We start from the raw sequence: 19,065 nt of genomic DNA, 5'->3' as shown, positions 1-19,065 counted from the left end.
CAGATGGAATATATCTGACATAACATAATTAAAAGATTGAAATCTAACACTTGGTTGAACGTGAAATCACAAAAATAAATGAGATAAGCAAAATAACATACATGGAAACCATGCATTATTTCTTATGTTACATAGTCAGTTTTATACAACAGTAGAAGAAAAACCCGTATAATATACAGTCCTACTCATACTCATAGTATCATTCATTAGCAGCTGGATTAGGCCTTCCAAGAGAAAAATTTATTTTAGAAAAACTACTACTATGACCATTAATACTACTATTATCTCACAAACATAACAGATTTATAAACCTAATCTTTAACTTTAAGCGGTCACCTTCCTAATATGGGGATGGTGGTTGCAGACTGACACAAACTATAGTGGTACAGTTATCATGATCGGTGTGGTCTCTGGATACTGCAGGCACCAATGCTCTGGAGTATGTCAAGGTATGACATTCTAAGTGCATCTCTTAAGCTCCATGTCCCTTGTATGGAATCAGGTCCATGCTCAACATCATCATGGGTACCTGATGCATGCCTGCAAAATCGCAAATTTAAATGGACCCCAATCAGTTACCCTAGGGCATGCACCAGACACTCATGGTGTTGGATGTGGATGTGGAACATGCATTGGGTGAGTCATAGCATGACATACACAGACCAATGGAATTGAAGTTTATATACCTACTTTATCTAGAGATCACACTGATTGTCACAACTGCACCACTTGTCTCTGCCATAGAACCGATGCTAAAAAATGTAAATTGAATCTAAGCTTTTAGATGTCAACAAGTAAATTAATTTAGGAGAGCTGAAGTAATATACACCACAAGTTGCAATACTTTTGATCTCCCACCAGCTGCAACTGAAGTATCTAAGTGCCACTCATTGGAGTTAACCTGTTTAAGATAGAAACATTCAAGTCAGTAAATATTATTATACTATCTCAGTTAGAAGAAACATCAAATGAAATTTGACAAGGCAAAGAAAAAGAGGGCGGAGCAGATTTCACATAAACAACAATAAAGGAATCACATAAATTGGATCAACTGTAAGAGAGAAACATACATAACACAAGACAAAGAAACTTCTGAACGATCAAAACATCATTTCTAAGCTAGACAACTTGCTATATGTCAAGTGATCTGGGTAGAAAGATGCATCATTCATCAAAATAACTATAATTTTAAATGACAACACAAAGCATAGATCATACAAAAAAAGGAAGATCCTCGGTACTGAATATGTGGCTGCCATGCTTGTCATCCCAGTAAGAAAATGAAGACTTTGGTACGTGGTACAAAACCTGACAATTAAGAGGAACAATGAAATCACTTGAATTCAAAGCATACAACGAGTCTTACAACTTTTGCATTTAGGAGACTTCACCTGGCTTTCAACAGTGACATCAGCTATAGGTTGCAAAGCCTCAATTACAGGTTGCAACAAAGTGTGATCTATTTCACCAAAATCCCTACAAAAAGATCGTCACAGACTTCAAAATCATATTGTTCATAAAGATGACTAAGCTAACAAACCAGACATGACATAGAAGCAAAGCCACCAGGGTTTGACGAATCTTTGATAAATTGTTGTTAAGTATCAGTAAGATTAATCTCTGCCATCACCTACATCTAAAATTGGAAACTCCCGGCATTAACTATAAATCATATGCAAACTCCATTTGTCCCAATTAATGTAGCACCGACAATTTATCAGTATCTATATGTTAGTGTCTATACTTCGTTAGTTCGAACTTGCAAATTACAATTACACAAGCAATGACTTTCGAGAAACAGCACCTTTTACAAAATAAAAATAGAAACAAAACAAACTCTTCAACAAAATCACATTTAATAATAATTCATTCATATACCAATCATAAATCCAATCCCTTGGGTCAGCATTAAGCAAACTGAAAGAAAGAACGATCCTCCCATCAGAACCAACAGGCATAAACTCGCCGCGAATCGAACCATCTTCACTCCCACCATTAACAAACACCTTAGAAAAAATCTCAGCCACACGCAACACAGCTTCTTCCTCCGAAACCTTTCCAACAATCCATGCATGTCTATACTTACCAATCACAGTCCTCACCTCTTCCCCTTCATTCACAACCAAAACACTATAAGTCTTATCTTCACCATACACATTCACTACACTCTTCACAAATTCATCTGCCTCTTCGTCACTTCCCGTCAATTTCCCTTCAAAATCAACATTCTTGACTTCATCGGCTGACACAGAGTAATTGCCGTCGCAGCCACATCGCGAAGCACCGGGGGTTAGTTCGGACATTTTACTCCTAATTTCCGCTCCAACTTCGAATTGCGAAACCCTGAAATTGAAACCGACGAAGATAGCACGAAAGCGACACGGGAATAGCAGTGGATTCGACTCGATTATCGAGGAGAAAGAGTCAATTTGATCGAATGGGAGAGGAGCACGGTAGATTTCGATGGATTTCCAGAGAAATGGAAAACCTAGGATGAAAGAGATGAGGACTGTGACGCTCATGATGAGACGTTTGATACCGGGTTTGGTTTTTCGCATGGTTTTAGAATCGAATTCTGAAGTGGAATCTGTCGTATGAGTTTGTATATTTTCTGACATTGATTTTGTTGAGTCTGGTGGAGAATCTGAGATTTCCGCCATACCACCGATTGCCAGGTTCCTGCAAATAGGTGGGTGGCGCTGGAGTTAGTTAGCTTAGTAAGATATGCAGCAAATATTTTAAATATTTTAAATATAGATAGTATTATTGAAAATATAAATATATAGCCGTCTTAGCTCAGCTGGTAGAGCGCATGGCTTTTAACCATGTGGTCGTGGGTTCGATTCCCACAGACGGCGAAATCTTCTTTAATTCTTTTTGGTTTTTTAATCTATTCATGAAACATTCATTTTTTTATTTCTTTTTTTTAATACATTATTAGTTTTTTTATATCTATACAAAGACATTCACTTTTTTAATTTATACTTCGTTTTTTTATCGTGTTTTTTTATCGTTTCAAGATACCTCACATATTCTTACCTGCATAATTGGAATGCTTTCTAAAACAGTAGTATACACTTGCTTCAATTGATACCATTTAGTAGCTTACATTCTGGTACATGACAAAAAAAAATTTAATTACCATTTACATAACAAAAACTTAAAAGATTGACGATCCAAAAAAAAAACTTCAAGATTTTATGTATTTGAAAGGGGCTGCGCGAACGCAAGCCCCCACAGCAACAAATTATGATGTACGATCCCCTACTTGAGGAGACCTTAAACTAGCACCCCTCCTAAGTGCAATGGAGGTCACCAACCTAGGCCATGGGCCTTCAAGATCACCCATTGACCCCATCCAGGTAAGTGAGTAAGAAGTTGCTGATCATGTTTACTTTATACACTTGCTACAACTAATATCATTCAGTAGTTTACAATGTGGGACTCTATCATTCACACACAATGCATTACAAATTCACATATCATGCATTAACCTTGTACTTAAATATGTTTCATATGTAAATGCCCCATATTTCATCATAATTCTTTGACTTTATTTACGATCTGATGCAATTATGTATGCAAAACCTGTCAAGACTTCTCAAAAAAATAACACAAAACCTGCCACCGAGCTATAGGTGCAGCTGCTCATGAGTCATGACAACATTATTTTTACTTATGCGTTGGAGAGACCGTCTCTTATTTTGTTCAGAAGCAATTTATAAAGCACAGGCTGAAACAGGTGAAATCAAAGGACATTATTTGAATGCTACTGCAGCACATGTGAAGAAATGATATAAAGAGTTGTGTTTGTCAAATCAAATGGAGAGTAATAGATACAAGTGGTTAACACCTAGGCAGCACTAAAGATTCTGGTAAGTCTGAAATCTACCTCAGTTCAATTGCTTCATTAACAATTCATATTTATGTTATTGAAGATTTGGACATATATTTTGAGGTTTGCAGTAACTGTGACATTTATATGGAACTCAACCGCGACCCATAATGCTTGAACAATAACATATCCATTTCTATTTATCAAAAAAAAAGTCATTCAAGTATAAACTAGAGGGGGAAACTACTTTAAGCAACAGTCTAATAACAAAATGGTGAACAAAACAAAAGACAACTACAAAATTCCACAGACGGCGAAATCTTCTTTAATTCTTTTTGGTTTTTTAATCTATTCATGAAACATTCATTTTTTTATTTCTTTTTTTTAATACATTATTAGTTTTTTTATATCTATACAAAGACATTCACTTTTTTAATTTATACTTCGTTTTTTTATCGTGTTTTTTTATCGTTTCAAGATACCTCACATATTCTTACCTGCATAATTGGAATGCTTTCTAAAACAGTAGTATACACTTGCTTCAATTGATACCATTTAGTAGCTTACATTCTGGTACATGACAAAAAAAAATTTAATTACCATTTACATAACAAAAACTTAAAAGATTGACGATCCAAAAAAAAAACTTCAAGATTTTATGTATTTGAAAGGGGCTGCGCGAACGCAAGCCCCCACAGCAACAAATTATGATGTACGATCCCCTACTTGAGGAGACCTTAAACTAGCACCCCTCCTAAGTGCAATGGAGGTCACCAACCTAGGCCATGGGCCTTCAAGATCACCCATTGACCCCATCCAGGTAAGTGAGTAAGAAGTTGCTGATCATGTTTACTTTATACACTTGCTACAACTAATATCATTCAGTAGTTTACAATGTGGGACTCTATCATTCACACACAATGCATTACAAATTCACATATCATGCATTAACCTTGTACTTAAATATGTTTCATATGTAAATGCCCCATATTTCATCATAATTCTTTGACTTTATTTACGATCTGATGCAATTATGTATGCAAAACCTGTCAAGACTTCTCAAAAAAATAACACAAAACCTGCCACCGAGCTATAGGTGCAGCTGCTCATGAGTCATGACAACATTATTTTTACTTATGCGTTGGAGAGACCGTCTCTTATTTTGTTCAGAAGCAATTTATAAAGCACAGGCTGAAACAGGTGAAATCAAAGGACATTATTTGAATGCTACTGCAGCACATGTGAAGAAATGATATAAAGAGTTGTGTTTGTCAAATCAAATGGAGAGTAATAGATACAAGTGGTTAACACCTAGGCAGCACTAAAGATTCTGGTAAGTCTGAAATCTACCTCAGTTCAATTGCTTCATTAACAATTCATATTTATGTTATTGAAGATTTGGACATATATTTTGAGGTTTGCAGTAACTGTGACATTTATATGGAACTCAACCGCGACCCATAATGCTTGAACAATAACATATCCATTTCTATTTATCAAAAAAAAAGTCATTCAAGTATAAACTAGAGGGGGAAACTACTTTAAGCAACAGTCTAATAACAAAATGGTGAACAAAACAAAAGACAACTACAAAATTGTAAAAACTAAAAACTTTAGCAGCTACTTTGAACAAACTTGCAGTTAAAGGACAGACCAAATTTTTGTCTATTCAAAATAAAGATGTTTTTGCATCAAAACTTTTCTTATCATACATTTATCCTAAAGATTTTGTATGAACAATCAATATGCAATATTCAAGTTAAAAAAATTGCAACTTGAAACTTCATCATTTTTACACTTTTTTACATAATTGAAACTTCCTCCTTCAGCTACTACTATAATACTATATATCCTTTGAAGCTTTCTCTCTTTTGTTCTCAAATTTTTCCCATGATCCTTCTAATATTGCAGAAAATATTTAGAAATGGTGGCCATCAATGTATTATTAAGTATAATAAGTCTAAACAAATTATAAACAACCACCAAGACTATAATGGGGTTTTTGCTAGGAGGCAAGCGAACATGGTATTGATTAATGATATTAGTTAGAATGGCATGCTTTTAAAAAAATGTATACCAATCATGGTTTAGTGCTGTTATTATTTATATAGAAAGATTAATATCTTTTTTTTCTGCCTAACTTTTATTTAACCTGATGCAAAAATAGATTAAAATTTGTCACAAACTATTCAATATCACATTAATTATCATAGTTAAAATAACACCAAAAATATTACACTAATTCAGAAGGGGCTGCGCGAACGCAGCCCCCACTACAACAAATTATGATGTAGGCTCCACTACATGAGTAGACCTTAAGATAGCACCCCTCCTAAGTGCAATGGAGTTTGCTATCTTAGGCCATGGGCCTTTATGATCACCCATTGACCCCATCCAGGTAAGTATGGGGCAATGTTGCTAATCAGGTTTGTATTATACACTTGTCATTGTCAATACCATTCAGTTACTAACAATGTGGGACTTAACCAGACTTTTCAAATTCCTATAAAGGAAGATTATTAACTCATTGTAAGTATGGCATAACAACTATTTCTCCAGGGCCATTGATATAAAAATCAACCCTACATCACTTCCTATAATTTCATTCATTATGTGTTGATTTATTAAATTTGGGATTTCTAAGAGGCACATACTCTTCATTTTATTTTCAATTTGATGCACAAATAAAGTATGTAAAATATTATTTTCCTCTAAGTTGGATAAGGAATGGATATAAAATATAATTTAGCTTAGCACACTGACATGAAAAATGTTAGCAAGATTTTCTACACAAGTCATTTCCCCCTAGTTACTTGAGCCAATAAAAAAGTTCATGAGAGTTGTCCCCTTCATCCTACAAACAATACAAAAAAAGTTATGGGTAGCCATCAAAGTTTTTCTCCTTCTCCTGCCTAGTGGAAACTATTTGTTGCACAGAAAAATATAAAATGTCTTTTTTTTTTTTGTCAACAATATAAAATATTTCTTAAAATTCTGAATTGCATATACTTGACCGGCAATTGTATTCCAAGTGCTAGTGGGATCAAATGGATTTTGGGTTGAGAAGCTATTTAAATTGAAATGAGGCAATTTTGTTGCATTCAATAACTGACTAAAGAATAAATCAATGAATAAAAACCCAATTTTACAATTTTTCAATAAATAAAAAACTTGATTTGATGATTTTATTCACAATGTAAATGTGTAAATACAATGGTACATCTTAATTCACTTCATATTTCAGCTTTATCATTTTCACAATTTCTGACAGAATTGAAAGTTCCTTCTTCAACTATTATTTACTCTTGAAAGCTCTCTTTCTTTAGTATAAATGCAAGCTCAAGTTAAACTAAAACTAAAAAGTTACAATATATTATAAATAAAAAAGCTAATGCCTAAAGTACACCTTATCCATCAAAATCACCTTCTTATTAATAAAAACTTCAAAAAGTCCATAAGCAATGGGGCTTATATAGCTGAAATTCTGCTTGATATGACGTAATGTGGTAGCTTCCTTCTTATTCTAACATGTAATCTGATTAAATATTTCATAAGCCCCAAAACATGGAATTTCTCTCATTATTATTGTGGCTTTTCCGACCGCAAAATTATTCAATTATGTGTTAAAAAATTGTTAAACTAAATTGCAAATCAATTCCTCAGTTCAATGGTAACTAAATAGTTAAACTAAAATAGACACTATTTTAATACATCAAATCAAACTCATTTTAATGGCAACTTCTAGTGTGGGAATTGGTCTGATGATCTACAGTGCATCAATGGGCATGCTATATCAATGTCATTTCAATAAGAAACAAGGATAACAAATATTAGGGTCTCAAATTTTAATCACACATCAACATAATCATGTTTTTAATAGAAGAAACTTAAAATGCTTTCATAACTATAAAAAAACAGTCTAATTAAGGTTGGAATAAATATAAGTTTAAACATTTAAACTAAAGTTAAAAGGGGCTGCGCGAACGCAAGCCCCCACTGCCACAAATTATGATGTAGGCTCCACCACTTGGGTAGACCTTAGAGTAGCACCCCTCCTGAGTGCAATGGAGGTCACCACCCTAGGCCATGGGCCTTAGTGATTACCCATAGACCCCATCCAGGTAAGTATGTTGTATTGTAAATATTGGAATTATTTTATATTCTTTCTTCTCTCACACATTTCACCTTCTTACGGTGTGGGACTCAAGCACTATGCAACGTATTTTCCATTTGCCTACTCTACTGCTGCTGCTTTTTTTACGTTCCAGATCACTTTGTAATAATTGAATCAAAAACTAGCGTTTTCCCTCAAATTTTTATGTGGATTAAATATGGATAACTAGGTGCAGAAATGGTTTCTTAATCATATTCTATCTGCCTGTAGATTGTAGGCTGAAAATATTAACTTTGGTACATCATATTGAAGAACTAGTTTTTCACATTTTCTGAAGCTTGTTGTCTTTGCTTCAAGAATCAATCACTAAAAAGTCTTTGTTTCATGTTGGCCAAAATATCATCAGAAAACTTTGTAGACAATAACTCCAACTTGTGCTGAACTTGATTTTTAGTTGAAACATCACTACTGAATATTACTTGTGACTAGGCAATGTGTCCAGATATCATAAATAAACATAGACGGGAATAGAAAATGCAGCATGAAGCACAATTATAACGACGAAATTCACCACACTTTTTCCCTAATTCATGACATGTATTTGTCCTGCCAATAGCTCTGAACTGAAAATGTATCCATCCAAACCAAACCAAAAAAGAGGGAAGAAAAAAAACTCAGATGGCCAATTGTTGAGAAACAATTTAATAACAAAATGGTGAACAAGTTGAGGTGACTGCAAAATTTGTAAAAACTTCAGCAAGAGTTAATTTGGTCTCTAGCATTTTTAGGAAGGACCAAAATATACCCTTTTTTCATATTTTTTTCCTAATTAAAGATGATTCTGGAACAAAACTAGGGACGCTTCCACAAGAAAATTTTGGTTGAGCCTGAAGGTTTTGGTTATCTCCTCAACCCTTATGTCCCATTGCTTGAGCCTGAAGATTTTGGTTATCTTCCAAGAGTCGGTCGTACTCAAGAAGTAAATCTGCAGCTTGTTTTTGGAGGGAAGCAACATGAGATTCGGCGGTCTCAACTCTCTTGTCTTTCTCTTCGGATTCCATCTTTGCCTTTTTCAAACCTTCTGACAAAGTTGAAAGTTCTTTCTTCAGCTGTTTTATCTCCTTGGAAGCTTTCTCTTCCTTTTCTTTGAACTCCATGGTTTCTTTTTTGAGATTTTCAACTTCTTCTTTTGAAGCTCCCATGTTACTCCTTAAATTAATAAGTTTTTGGAGATAATGGTGCATTCGGTCGATTAAGAATCCAAGGAATAATGTAAAACCTGCAAGGTTAAATTAATTAGTTTTTCGAGATAATGGTGTGCTTTTGAAGTATACATTCTATATAGTACCAGGAAGTTCATAGTAGATTGTTCACAACTTGTTCATCTTCAATGTTAAGCAAATACAAAAAATTTAACAAATGAATAGAATAAGTAACTCTGTTGTACTATCTAAAAAACATTATTTTGGCTTGAAAGGGGCCGCGCGAACACAGGCCCCTACTATCACAAATTATGACGTAGGATCCACCATTTGGGTAGACCTTAGAGTAGCACCCCTCCTACGTGCAATGGAGGTCGCTATCCTAGACCATAGGCCTTCTTGATCGCCTATTGACCCCGTCCAGGTAAGTATGTTGCAACGTTGAAATTGAAGGTTATTTTATGCCCTTTCTTCACTCAACAGCTTACAGCTACTTACGATATGGGACTCAACTCAACAACACCTATATATACAATAACAAACTCTAGCTGCTTTCGACGGGAAACTATGCTGCTAAACATAACTTTAAAACGTATCATATCTTTATTTCAGTACCGTTAACTTCAGCACATATCCATATTAATTTATGTTGAGGAAATCATAGGATCTATCTAATTTTAAAAGGAAATGTTTTCTGTTTTCATTTTGTTTTAAACCTTGATTTCAAAATATTTACAAGAATTAGAAGAAACAAAATGATAACAAGATGGAACTGTTACGTAATTATTAACGAAAAGAGAAAATCCAAACAGAACACATTTCTTAAACTTAATAGACTCTAAGTGTCAGTCAAGGAAATGGTCTCCTCACAGCATCAAATAAAACTAAGTCGGCGAAAAATAGATAAGATTGGATATGTATCCTGATAACTGTATAGCTTATATTATACACTTAATTATAGAATAAATATACTTAATAGACACATGGCAAACCAAAAATCAAATGTTCTACCATGGGAAAAAAACATCGAAACACAGCAAACACAGATCCTTTCAATTATTGTCTTAGAATAATTTGTCTATATTTCAAAATCTACAAGAATCAGAACCTTCTTGGTATGGAAGCCAATAAAGTAAAACCAGTCTAAGATTATATAGTTTATCAAGATTCTAAGATTAAGGAAAAACACAGGACCAAAAAAAGCTCGAATCAGAAATTCTGAAATTTCCAAAAACAACTCTAATTATCCATTAACAGTATTTCTTAATGGTCGCACAATGCACAATAGCAGCATTTATTACCTATCGAATGAGATTAAATGCTAAGTACTCTAACGAGATCATGCTCTATATTTAGAGCAGTGATCCTATGTTTAATTATTTGATGTAAGAATAGGAAGGGGCCGCGCGAACGCAGGCCCCCACTACCACAAATTATGACGTAGGATCCACCATTTTGGTAGACCTTAGGGTAGCACCCCTCCTACGTGCAATGGAGGTCACTATCCTAGACCATGGGCCTTCTTGATCGCCCATTGACCCCGTCCAGGTAAGTATCTTGCAACGTTGGAATTGAAGGTTATTTTATACCCATTCTTCTGCCAACACCTTTCAGCTACATCCGATGTGGGACTCAACTACACCTGAGTATATTGTAAAGTTCCGGGCATATTTATATTTGTTAATTTTTCACAAAAAAATGCTTTCCAGCTTAAGGCTTTGTTTTCCCAGCGATATCTCCAGTATAAACTATAATGGAAAAAGAAATTTAAATTGTTTTTGGTGATAATATAATTTAGCATCTTACACTACATATGAGTTGGATGTGTAATTAACTATATAGACACAAACATGTTTATAGCTAGTAATAATATATTTTTGCTTTTCCATACGGCATATAGGATTTCTTTGTAATAATATAATATTTAAAACATTGATTGTAGAATTTAAACACATGTGTATAATAAATATTCAACATTCTAATTTAGTACTAAAAAAAACCAAAATAACAAAAATCAAAATATTCTATAAGCAACCACCAAACCAGAATCCCCAAACATAGCATAAATCCCCTATTGGAAGTTCGGAGTAGATTGCAGTCCACTCCTAGTCGCCTTAAATGCGGAAATTTTGGGCTGCCTTTGTGGCATTACCCAGCACAACGAAGGTGTTGGAGGCTGCAATGAAGGCAGTCCAAATGTGTTGCAATCAAGACGAGTAAGGGGACCACAATTAAGGCGGAATTTCCAACATCCACAAATCACAAAATAGGTTCACAACTCAGCGCACCTAAAGAGCGTAACAAGTTCAAAATCGATGGACAAATTGAGAAATCACAAGGTCCAAAATCACTAAAGAATGAAGATGGTGGTATTGGGTTACACTTGTTGCAGTTAGATTCAACTTGACAGAGCTAGGTTTTAGCTCATTAGAGTAGAGTTCATTCACCTCGTTTGCTTCAGTTACCACACCAAAATACACAAGCACAGCTTGATGCCCTGTTTCAAACTATGCTTGCCAGCCACTGGGGCAAACTATTTGATTTCTGACACATATCAAAGAAAGGGGAGTCGATTACTATATGACAGGATTGACAAAGGGTTACTTCATATTGGATTTTAAGCTAAGGAACCCCAATCTATATGCTCTCCGGCTCCACTCCTTACTACATTGCTTATAAGAGTGGGCACTCATCTCTAGAAGTTCTACCGGAACAAAATTAACTACAAGCTTACAGTATTAATATTCAGAAGTAGTCATCTAAATTCTAACATGAATCACCTATCTAGAATGAACAAAATATCGATAAGTAAAGAAGTTAAAGAATAAAGTCAATTAATGAGCCATGACCATTTCAAATATGTATTGTTTATACTGTTGTTTTTTATTAGAATCATCATGAAAACCGACATCAAAGCTAGCAGATTTACAAATGAGTTATAACACATATGCAATGCCATCAACACCAAACAAGAAATCAAGTAATAAATTCAGATAAATAAAGGAAAGGAACTTTTAATGTGTTCATTTCCAATAGCAAGTTAATAATGACCAGCACGTTTTAGTTTCTATTTAGATTTAAAAGATTATACGTTTTAGTTTCTATTTAGATTTAAAAGATTATATGGTTTTCTGAAACAAGTTCAATAACATAGCAATAACAACTTACATACATGTTTGCGTGACAAAAACAAAGAAAAAACCAGAGACCTGCACCACACCCTAGCAAATTGTTTCTTTATATTCCATGAAAGAGTTTAAATCATGATACTGCATTTTTGGATGTGGCTAAAAATCACCACAATTTCATCCCACATTGGCCTAAAACAACTGCAATGTGATTGTGGCCACAATGCAAGTCACAGTACAAAGCTGCTATGAAAATTTTGACAAATGAATACAATAAGTAACTCCATTACATTGTCTAAAAACATTGTCTTGGCTTGGCTTGGAAGGGGCCGCGCGAACGCATGCCCCACTACCACAAATTATGACGGAGGACCCACCACTTGGGTGGACCTTAGGCCAGCACCCTTCCCAAGTGCAATGGAGGTCACTCGTCTAGGCCATGGGCCTTCTTGATCGCCCATTGACCCCGTCCAGGTAAGTATGTTGCAACGTTGGTATTGAAGGTTATTTTATGCCCTTTCTTCTATTAACAGCTTTCAGCTACTTACGATGTGGGACTCAACTACACCAGTATATACCATAATAAACTCTAGCTGCTTTTTCAGTGGGGGAACTCTGCTGCTAAACATCACTTTCTAACGTATCATATTCTTTATTCAAATATTAACTTCGGCGCAGATTTATATTTGTTAATTTTTCACAAAAATTACTTTCCGCTTAAGGCTTTCTTTTCTCTGCGATATTTCCAGTATAAATTATATTTGAAAACAAGAAAATATAGTTTAATCTTTTTTTGGTGACATTGTATAATTTAATATCTTTTACACACAAACATAGCATCAAAATTACCGTTGCAAAAAAAACGCATCAAATTGGCAGATAAATCTACTGTTGGAAATTACGTGTTAAGTGTGGTCCACCCCTAGTCGCCTAAAGTGCAAAAAGTTTGGGTTGAATTAAATTCTTCATCTTTTTTCTATAGTAAACTAGCACAAGTCTCTCTTGGTACCTTTCAGTTTCCTCCGTTGCATCCCCCAGCACAACAAAAGTACCGGAGGCTGCAATGACAACAGCCCAAATATGTTGCCTTACAGCATTGCTTTTAATGGGCACTCATCTACAGAAACTCTACTCGAACAAAATTAAATACGACCTAGCAGTAATAATATTCAGTAGTCATCTCACGTGAATCACATAACTAGAATGAACAAACGATCATTAAGCAAAGAAAAGAAGTTAAAGAATAGGGCCAATTAATGACCAATGATCATTTCAAACAGATAAATATGTAATGTTATATAAGATTTCTTATCAGAATCATCAGGAAATCGGACATCAAAGCTGGCAGATTTATAAATGAGCTATAACTGCTATTCAAGTATAACGCATATGCAATGCCATCGACACCAAATAAGACTCGAGTAATAAATTCATAACAATAAAGAAAATGAACTATGCTGATTACAATTAGTGAGTCAAAAAAGGAACTTTTACCATGTCCATTTCCAATAGCAACTTAATAATGACCGGCACGTTTGAGATTCTATTAAGATTTAAAAGATTATATGGTTTTCCAAAACAAGTTCAATAACATTGCAAAAACAACTTATATATACATGTTTGCGTGATAAAAACAAAAAACAAACCAGAGGCCTGCAACACACCCTAGCAAATTGTTTCTTTATCTTCCATGAAACAGTTTAAATTATGATACCGCATTTCTGGATGTGGCTACAAAATCACCACAATCTTATCCCACATCGGACTAAAACAGCTGCAACATGATTGTGGCCACAATGCAACCATAATTTAAAATCTCCCTTTCAAGAATAATCACAGTGATTGACAGTAATTTCTATGAAACAGTTTAAATTGTGATACCACATTTCTGGATGTGGCTACAAAATCACCACAATCTCATCCCACATCGGAATAAAACAGCTGCAACATGATTGTGGCCACAATGCAACCATAATTTAAAATCTCTCTTTCAAGAATAATCACAGTGATTGACAGTAATTTCCTTTTAGTTTAGAACTGACAGAAAAGTGAATCAAAATCTAGTAAAATTTAAAGACTTCATATAAATAAGGACTTCCATCTTCTACTAAAGCTCAAACCAAAGAAGGGTCAAGCAAAAAAAGCACATCAACACTTCTTTCTAACACATTAAAATTAACTTAACTTAGCAACGCAAGAGCCAGTCCCCGAAGGAGTAGCCCGGTGATATGGCTAGGAACATCAATGGAGTTGTATGCAGGAGGTCCAGGATTCAATATGTGGCACCTAACATTTCCCCTCCCCCTAACATATATACTAACTACTAACATTCAATTATCAACAAAAAAAAAACATAAGAGCCATAAAACTAATAAAAACCAAAAAGTGTTTAAGCATCAAAACAACTAAAAAAATGCAAATGACAAAGACAAAAGGAGTGTCAACGCACCAATGAGTGAAGCCTCAAGCAAGTGAGTTCTCCAAAGAACTTGATCCATAGGTGACATAGTACCAAGCTTAGCACCTTTGTTCTGGATCTTAACAATACTCATAAAACTTGAAAGGAGAATCACAGACATTGTTCCAGCAATAGTTTTAACTGTAGCTGGACCTTTTCCCATCTTGAGTTGATCCAAGCTTTTCATCACAAGATCCCTTAATGGCCCTATCTTCACCAACAAAAGAAAAGCCATAGCACCCTCAGCAAAAAGCACCAAGAACAACAACTGAATCATCTTTTTTCTTCCTTACAAAAAATACCCACTTCACTGAAACTGCCAAAAATCCTTACTTTTTCCAAATAGGACTGAAATAGCTAAAAATCCTTACTTTTTCCAAATGGAGTTTTGCCAAGAAATGAAATCTACTACCCCACAAACTAATTCATTGTTCAACACAAAAGCTAGTCTTGAATTTAAGTTAGTAGAAAGAAGAACCCTCTTCAGAACACACTCAAAGAGACCCTTTTTAGGATTTCACTGAAATGGGACAAGCACAGAATGACCCAAATGAAATATAGAACGAAGAAACGATATTTAGCTTGAAAGCTTGAACCTTTACAATTTATTAAATGTATTAGCTTGAAGGGAAAGGCTGAAAATTTTAATTTGGAAGAACCAATGTTCTGAGAGAGAGAGAAAGTTTGGGAGAGAAGGGACTTAAAAGTTAAAGTGTTAAACCCTTTTTTTGAGGGACTTGTGCTGAAAGTGAAAAATTAAGGGAAAGTCTTTGAGTTGAGACTAGAAGGGTTGGTGTGGGAAAATGGGTTTGGTCTAATTTAGTTTTTTTTTTTTTGAAGAAAAAAAAAACGGGGAGAGATTGATAAGAAAGAGAGTACTACAGGTCAATAGCACCGTTTACACATGTACGAAAAATGATGTAGTGGATCCTTTGAGAAAAACAAAGAGTAACACTGTAATATTGGTTAATAGTGTTTTGAGTCACTGTATCGGATTATTAGTTTATGGGTTAATAGTGTTTTGAGTCACTGTAATATGATAATTTAATTTCTCTAAAACTATTCTTTTAATTATATTTGTGTAATTTCATATTCTTTTGCTTATGAACCTTAATAGTATTATTGGTGTTAATTTCATAACCATACTAATTATAGGTTCTAGTTTCATATAGTGAAGGATAAAAAAGTTTCATAGTTAAGAACATCTCCTTAAATAAAGTCTTCAAAATTAAAAAGCTTTAAAATTTAGGGATAGGTGGACTTACTTTTTAAAATTTGTTTTCAATTTTTTTCTAAAAAATATTCAATTTTTTATTGAAATTTTTCAAGAAAAAAAAAATATCAATGTTCTTTTGAGAAAAAAATTTCAAGCAAAAAGAAGTTTTCAATTTTTTTTAAAATTTTTTTAATAAAAAATATCAATTTTGTGAGACTAGAAAAAAAAGTTTTTTATTGTATCAAGAAAAGTGTTTTTGATATTTTCTAAAAAATCTAATTTTAAATATTTTCAACAAAATATTGGATGTCTGAGTTTCCTTACTATATTCACAAGAAAAAATAAAAATAATGAGTAAAGGTTTTATAAAATTATTTGATATAATATTAAGGGGTTTAGTAGAAATCTTTTTAAGAGAATTAAGAGAAACTTTGAGTTTTGAGATGACTACTCTTATAGATTCTAACCATCTAAATATAATAACGTGGCATCTTGAGTCAATATTTTTTAATAATATTTTATTTGAATTGTCAATTTTTTATAAGATATTTAAGTATAAATATAATAATTATTAATTTAAAAAAGTAATCTTTTATGCAAAACTAAAAAGAAAAAAATATGTATTTCCTTTTTAATTACTTTTTCAATCTTAATTCCTAAATCACTTTATTCATATGGCTTCTCTAGAACTACGAAAAGATACTGAAAAAATTGGCCGCAGGACAAAAAGTTTGTGTATTTGTCTTTTTTAATGTAAAAAATGTCAATGTCGGCATCAATGTAGCACGTTATTAGTAGTACTTGATAATCTATTTATCCAACAACAAAAAGAACAATTTCATACTAAAATTATCCAACTCAAAAAATAATTTCATGTGAAACACAATTTTGAATGGGAGATTCAACAACTAAAAGAAAAATTAAATGTCATGAAACACATAAAAAATGATGATAAAAAATGATGATAGAAACTTTAATATTTAAACTCGATGGAAGCTTTAAAGAATTTGTGGAGAGGAATTTGAAATTTTGAACTTGAAGATTGAAGATTGAGGAGGGAAGGGAAATGAGAAAGATATTTTTTCTTTTATTTGTAAATGATTTTATTTATTTATTTAATTTAATAATTATTAATATTTTATTTTTAATTACTTTTTCAAAAAATGATGATTCAAATATCACATCATTAAAAAATGTTAACTTAACATGTCACATTATCATTTTTTGACGAGTAGATGCTACCGAAGACTAAAAGTGAAGAAATCTAAAATTACAAGAATGCAATCTAAAAATATAATTTTACAAAGGCTAAAACTAGATTTGACTTACGGTCTCATCTTGCAAGAACCAAAAATATTATTAACCCTTAGTTTATTACACATGTATTTTCTAAAAAAAATTAAAAATATAATAATATTTTGACTTAATTATACTTTTGGTCATTTAAGTTATTTGGAGGTTTTAATTTAGTCTTTTATGTGTTTTTAGTTTCATTTTGGTTCATTTAATTACAAACATCGAACAATTTAGTTTCTCGGGTTTTTTTCATTTTGTTTTAATCCCTTAAATTATTTTGGTCAAGTTACAAAAATATGATATTTTGATCTTTTAAATTACTAATACTAGACATTATTAGAAAGAACCAAAGTGCATAATATTTGTTATTTAAGAGTGTAAAGTATTTAATATTTGTAATTTAAGAGATTAAAATAAAACAAAAATTATTTGATGGAAAAGTCTAACATTTGTAAATTAAGAAATCAAAATAAAACAAATAAAATTATAGGGATCAAAGTGAAACTTAAAATAATTTAAGGGATAAAAAATGCAAACTTAATATTTTTTATTTATTTCTTACTAGAAACTATATTTTCTGGTTTTTATTAATTTTCATACGGGTTTCTTCTGCTAAATTTTTTTTTATGAAAATTTATTATAATATGAGGTTAAGATGTATGTGATCTTATTGAACTTTGATTTTGTAGTCTTGATAGAGTTGTTGAAGAGAGGTTGAAGAATCTTGTAGTCTTGATCTTTGCTCACTACCCTCTTATTCATGTGGAGGCAAATGGTTATGAGGAGATTGTTCAGTGTGGTCTAACAACAATGAAGAATCTATTATTTCCACGCTTGAGCAAATTCAATGAATAAATAACTCCACATGTCTTGTATATGTGCTTTCTATAAGTACCAATGAGCTATAGGAATCTCTTCTCATTGGATTTAACAAAACTATCATGTGTTGAGTTTATTAGAGATAAGTCAATATTGTTGCTCATAGTTCATGTGGCCATATCTCTTGCTAGTTGTCTTCTTTTTATTGACATAACATGCATCTAAACATTAAACAATTAATTATTGATAGTGAAATGCTTTAGTTTTGGCTTTGGAAGAAAAAAAACAAAGTCAAAAGTAACAAATATATCAAACACATTAAACTTCTTTATTCTAGCATTTTGATTTGACATATAGCTAACAAGTAACAAGTAATAAATTTGAGGAATAAAAAACACTTCCATTACTTAATATAAGGTATTTTTCCAAACCTGACATGTACCATGATGTTGTCTTCATTAAAACATTCATGTACACAAGTATTTAATGGGAACTCTAGTAATTAAAGTTGGTAAACTATACCGATGCCAATATGATAACAATTTTCCTTGATATTCTTGATGATCATGTTAACAATATTCGAGCATTTTACCAGTGTTCCTTTGATTTTTTTTTCATCAAATGCATCCATGCATGTAGCTGCCGCTACATTTTTTACAATATTAATCAAATACGAGATGTGGTACGTCTCTTGTTTGATTTATTGGGTGATCCTGTGTGATAATTAGGTGTTTATTTAAATGTCGATGTATGATGTTTAATGTTTTTGCAAAATTTAATATTATGCATGGTGACGTTTAGCCTGGACAAGGAAAAGATTTTTCCATCATAGTTAAGTGGAGGGTATAACCATCGATTTAATAATAAAGTTGAGACGGAAGAAGGGAAACTTGAATTTAAGTTTTTGTGGCAATATTTTGAAGTGAAAAAAAAGGACATCCATTTTTTATTATTATAATGTGTTTTTTTAATTTTTTTATATTCGGTATAGTGGGCT

At 32.8% G+C, this 19,065-nt stretch overlaps 2 protein-coding genes and 8 non-coding genes across 10 annotated transcripts in view; 1 reads left to right on the top strand and 9 right to left on the bottom strand.

The window, feature by feature from the left end:
• LOC101494749 (uncharacterized) overlaps positions 1–2,706 on the bottom strand; it is a 6,586-nt gene extending 3,880 nt beyond the window's left edge. The window contains exons 1-5 of the mRNA XM_073366165.1: positions 1,879–2,706; positions 1,392–1,476; positions 1,219–1,308; positions 828–901; positions 1–14 (exon numbers count right to left, since the gene is read on the bottom strand). Coding sequence (XP_073222266.1) covers positions 1–14; positions 828–901; positions 1,219–1,308; positions 1,392–1,476; positions 1,879–2,660 — 1,045 coding nt within the window. The 5' untranslated portion in view covers positions 2,661–2,706. The remainder of the gene's footprint in view (positions 15–827; positions 902–1,218; positions 1,309–1,391; positions 1,477–1,878) is intronic.
• A 79-nt stretch (positions 2,707–2,785) lies between these two features.
• On the top strand, positions 2,786–2,858 carry TRNAK-UUU (transfer RNA lysine (anticodon UUU)). Its single transcript has one exon. It is a non-coding gene; the product is annotated as a tRNA-Lys (tRNA).
• Positions 2,859–3,209: 351 nt separating this feature from the next.
• LOC113785894 (U1 spliceosomal RNA) lies at positions 3,210–3,370 on the bottom strand. The gene has a single exon (XR_003472077.1). It is a non-coding gene; the product is annotated as a U1 spliceosomal RNA (small nuclear RNA).
• A 1,132-nt stretch (positions 3,371–4,502) lies between these two features.
• Positions 4,503–4,663, bottom strand: LOC113785893 (U1 spliceosomal RNA). Its single transcript, XR_003472076.1, has one exon. It is a non-coding gene; the product is annotated as a U1 spliceosomal RNA (small nuclear RNA).
• A 1,419-nt stretch (positions 4,664–6,082) lies between these two features.
• On the bottom strand, positions 6,083–6,241 carry LOC113785891 (U1 spliceosomal RNA). Its single transcript, XR_003472074.1, has one exon. It is a non-coding gene; the product is annotated as a U1 spliceosomal RNA (small nuclear RNA).
• A 1,562-nt stretch (positions 6,242–7,803) lies between these two features.
• Positions 7,804–7,964, bottom strand: LOC113785889 (U1 spliceosomal RNA). Its single transcript, XR_003472072.1, has one exon. It is a non-coding gene; the product is annotated as a U1 spliceosomal RNA (small nuclear RNA).
• A 543-nt stretch (positions 7,965–8,507) lies between these two features.
• LOC101494432 (uncharacterized) lies at positions 8,508–15,565 on the bottom strand. Its single transcript, XM_004491653.4, has 2 exons — positions 14,729–15,565; positions 8,508–9,228 (listed from the first exon to the last, which is right to left on the bottom strand). The coding sequence occupies exons 1-2, from the start codon at positions 15,012–15,014 to the stop codon at positions 8,858–8,860; spliced, it is 657 nt and encodes a 218-aa protein (XP_004491710.1). The 5' UTR covers positions 15,015–15,565; the 3' UTR covers positions 8,508–8,857.
• Positions 9,423–9,583, bottom strand: LOC113785890 (U1 spliceosomal RNA). Its single transcript, XR_003472073.1, has one exon. It is a non-coding gene; the product is annotated as a U1 spliceosomal RNA (small nuclear RNA).
• Positions 10,547–10,707, bottom strand: LOC113785888 (U1 spliceosomal RNA). Its single transcript, XR_003472071.1, has one exon. It is a non-coding gene; the product is annotated as a U1 spliceosomal RNA (small nuclear RNA).
• Positions 12,602–12,761, bottom strand: LOC113785892 (U1 spliceosomal RNA). The gene has a single exon (XR_003472075.1). It is a non-coding gene; the product is annotated as a U1 spliceosomal RNA (small nuclear RNA).
• Positions 15,566–19,065: the final 3,500 nt, after the last annotated feature.

The sequence above is a fragment of the Cicer arietinum genome, chromosome 3 (assembly GCF_000331145.2).
Source record: "Cicer arietinum cultivar CDC Frontier isolate Library 1 chromosome 3, Cicar.CDCFrontier_v2.0, whole genome shotgun sequence".
Lineage (NCBI taxonomy): Eukaryota > Viridiplantae > Streptophyta > Magnoliopsida > Fabales > Fabaceae > Cicer > Cicer arietinum.
This window is presented reverse-complemented; position numbering and strand designations above follow the sequence as displayed.